We start from the raw sequence: 2,772 nt of genomic DNA, 5'->3' as shown, positions 1-2,772 counted from the left end.
TCTACCTAAGGCCCGTGCGACCCTACCTAACCTCTACCCAATCTTGGCGCCAAGAGTTAAGTAGAGGTAGAGTAGAGTTGCTAAGAGTTAGGTAGGGGTAGAGGTAGGGGTCTTACCTAATCACTACCCTACCTAACCTCTACCTAACTCTTAGTAACTCTACCTCTACCTAACCTCTACCTAAATACTAGTCTACTTATACTAGTAAGGGTTAGTTTAATCTAGATATAGATTAAGCTAAAATAAAGTCTTATAAGATAGTTAAGTATATTTTAAGAGTATAGCTTAGAAAGAAGTAATATAAGACTTTTAGTATAGAGCTTCTTATTAGTTAGTTTTCGCAGATAGAGAGATAGTATATAAAAGAATAGTAACTTAGATAAGTAGAATAACTTAGTATATTATACTTATACTTAGAACTTAAGTTAAATCTATTAAGCTATAATAGCTTAATATCTAATACTATATACTAGAGCTATATATAATATTCTTAGTTTCTTAGTACTATTAAGAAGTACTAATTACTAAGTAACTTATATATTAATATAATGAGTGCTTTATTACTTAGTAGTACTTAGATATACTTATTACTATGTATTATATAGATTATATAATATACTAGTCTTAAAGAAGTATCTCTATTTTCTATAGTCTTTCTACCTTCTTATAGAATACTAATTAAATAAACGTAATAAGAAACTATTCTCTATATTCTTAAGCTAATTATAATACTACTTCTCTTCTCTTATAACTTATTTTTATAATAATATATAGGTAAGAGTTTCTTAGAAAAAGTATATTACTAGGATTTTATAGTTACTATAAGTTAAGTATTTATAGAAATAATCTATTACTAGGAAAAGTAAACTATAATAAATGTAGCGTTTATATAAGCCCTACATTTCTAGAAGTATAGAGTTTAAATAAGCGTTGTATTCCTAGTAATACTAGATTTCTAGAAATACTTAGAAATAAAACTTCTATCTATAATAGACCGAGTCAAATAAGTACTATATTCTAGAAGTATAGTATTTATTGCGCTAGCTTAATTAGAGTTTAGCGTAGTAGCGCGCTATAACTAGACTAACTCTGCGTTATAGAGTTTTATTATCTATCTAGTCTCTTTACTATACCTAAATAATAACCTTTATCTAGTACTATCTATTCTTGAAACGTTACTACGTTTATTAATTCTTTTAGAAAAGTTATAGTTTAAAAATATTTAAGTTATAATAAGAATAAGTGGGTATAGAAAGTATATATCTATTTTAGAAAATGTAGTAAATATCTTTATTATAGCTAGTAGTATAATATCTAAGTTACTAAGTAATAGTCTAAGTATCTTACTACTAAACAAAACAAGTTATAGGCTTTTATTAAAGAGAGTTATAAGATATAAAAAACTTTAATAAAAGCGTATAAGATAGCTTAACTAAAGTTATAAATTTATTCTACTTAAAAGTAGTAGTTATAGCTATAAATAGATTTATTAGAGACGTAGACTAAGAAGATAATTAGTATAGAGAGTTAAGAGGTTAAAGAGTTAGAGTAAGAAGGCATTCTAGAGTTTAATAGTTCTAATCTATTAATTAACTTATCTTCTAGTACTTAGAGTGCCTTTACGGATTTACCTCTCGAGTATTAGAAGCCTCTTAATTTAAGCTTAGTTACTCCTAGTTCTAGTAGTAACGTATCTATCTTAAGTAGTAGTTAAGATATATAGTATAATTCTCCTTAGTATACGGAGGTGCCTTTTAAAAGTATTGTCTGACGCTAATCTTGGCGCTTCGGTGCAACTCTTCTTAGCGCAACTCCTACCTTTGAGCTGAGGGGCTGTCTAATTAGTCTACCTACTACTACGTAGCTATCTTTTTTACTATGGCTTCTTATACTGATGTATATACCCGTACCTTAGTAATCGCGTTAAAGTCACCTCCTATTGGCAAAAATACGTCACAAGTCTCTGCGCTAACTGGCGTTAATCCTCGTACTGTAGATTGTATCTATAGTAGAGCTATTGCTGCAGGCTTTGAGCTAAACGACCTTCCTATTAAGATCCTTCCACACTATGTTTAGGATGCTCTAAAGCCTGGTAGACCTGCTAAGCAGGCAGAGGAGGTGAAGGAGCAGATATTTCAACAAGTACGACACGATAGATATGGACGAGAGAAGAGCTGTGCTGACCTTACTAGTGGGCTTAGTCTCTAAGGAGTCAAAATCTCTGCCTCTACCGTCTAGAGGGTGTTAAGAGCAGTAGGATACAGGAAGACTAAGCTAATAAGGAAGCCTAGGTTAATACAGGAGATAAGGAGTGCTCGTCTTAAGTAAGCATTAGAGTATAAGGACTAGATATTAGAGGATTGGAAGAATGTTATCTGGACAGACGAGACGTTAGTGGTGATTAACTATCGACGTAGGGGCTATAGAGTCTAGAGAAAGGCAGACGAGAGAGTAGTTAAGAGCTGCATCTGTGAGAGGTAGAAGGGATACTCTAAGTTTATGTTCTGGGGCTGCTTCTTGTATGACAAAAAAGGTCTATGCTATATCTACTAGCTAGAGACGAAGGTAGAGAAAGAGGACGCTGCTTGTTGGATTAAACAGCTAAACGCTAAGCTTAAGCCTTTGAAGCGAGAGGAGTGGGAGCTGTTTTTAGCTATAGAGAGAATAGGGCTGCGTAATAAGCGTGGTAGAAAGCCTTAATAAAGATAGGCAGAGAAGATAGGCAAGCTAGTGCGTAAATCTGGAGGTGGCATAGACTGGTGGAGATATCAG

At 32.7% G+C, this 2,772-nt stretch overlaps 1 protein-coding gene across 1 annotated transcript; it reads left to right on the top strand.

Annotated features, from left to right (window-relative positions):
- Positions 1-1,878: 1,878 nt before the first annotated feature.
- Positions 1,879-2,273, top strand: COCVIDRAFT_31959 (hypothetical protein; the record flags this gene model as incomplete). Its single annotated transcript, XM_014694764.1, has 3 exons — positions 1,879-1,896; positions 2,077-2,142; positions 2,202-2,273. 3 exons carry the CDS (start codon positions 1,879-1,881, stop codon positions 2,271-2,273), a joined length of 156 nt encoding a protein of 51 aa, XP_014550250.1.
- Between the last annotated feature and the right edge of the window lie 499 nt (positions 2,274-2,772).

The sequence above is a fragment of the Bipolaris victoriae genome, assembly GCF_000527765.1.
Source record: "Bipolaris victoriae FI3 unplaced genomic scaffold scaffold_220, whole genome shotgun sequence".
In the NCBI taxonomy this organism is placed as follows: Eukaryota; Fungi; Ascomycota; class Dothideomycetes; order Pleosporales; family Pleosporaceae; genus Bipolaris; species Bipolaris victoriae.
The sequence above is the reverse complement of the archived record's forward strand: the minus strand, read 5'-3'. Positions and strand labels throughout refer to the sequence as shown.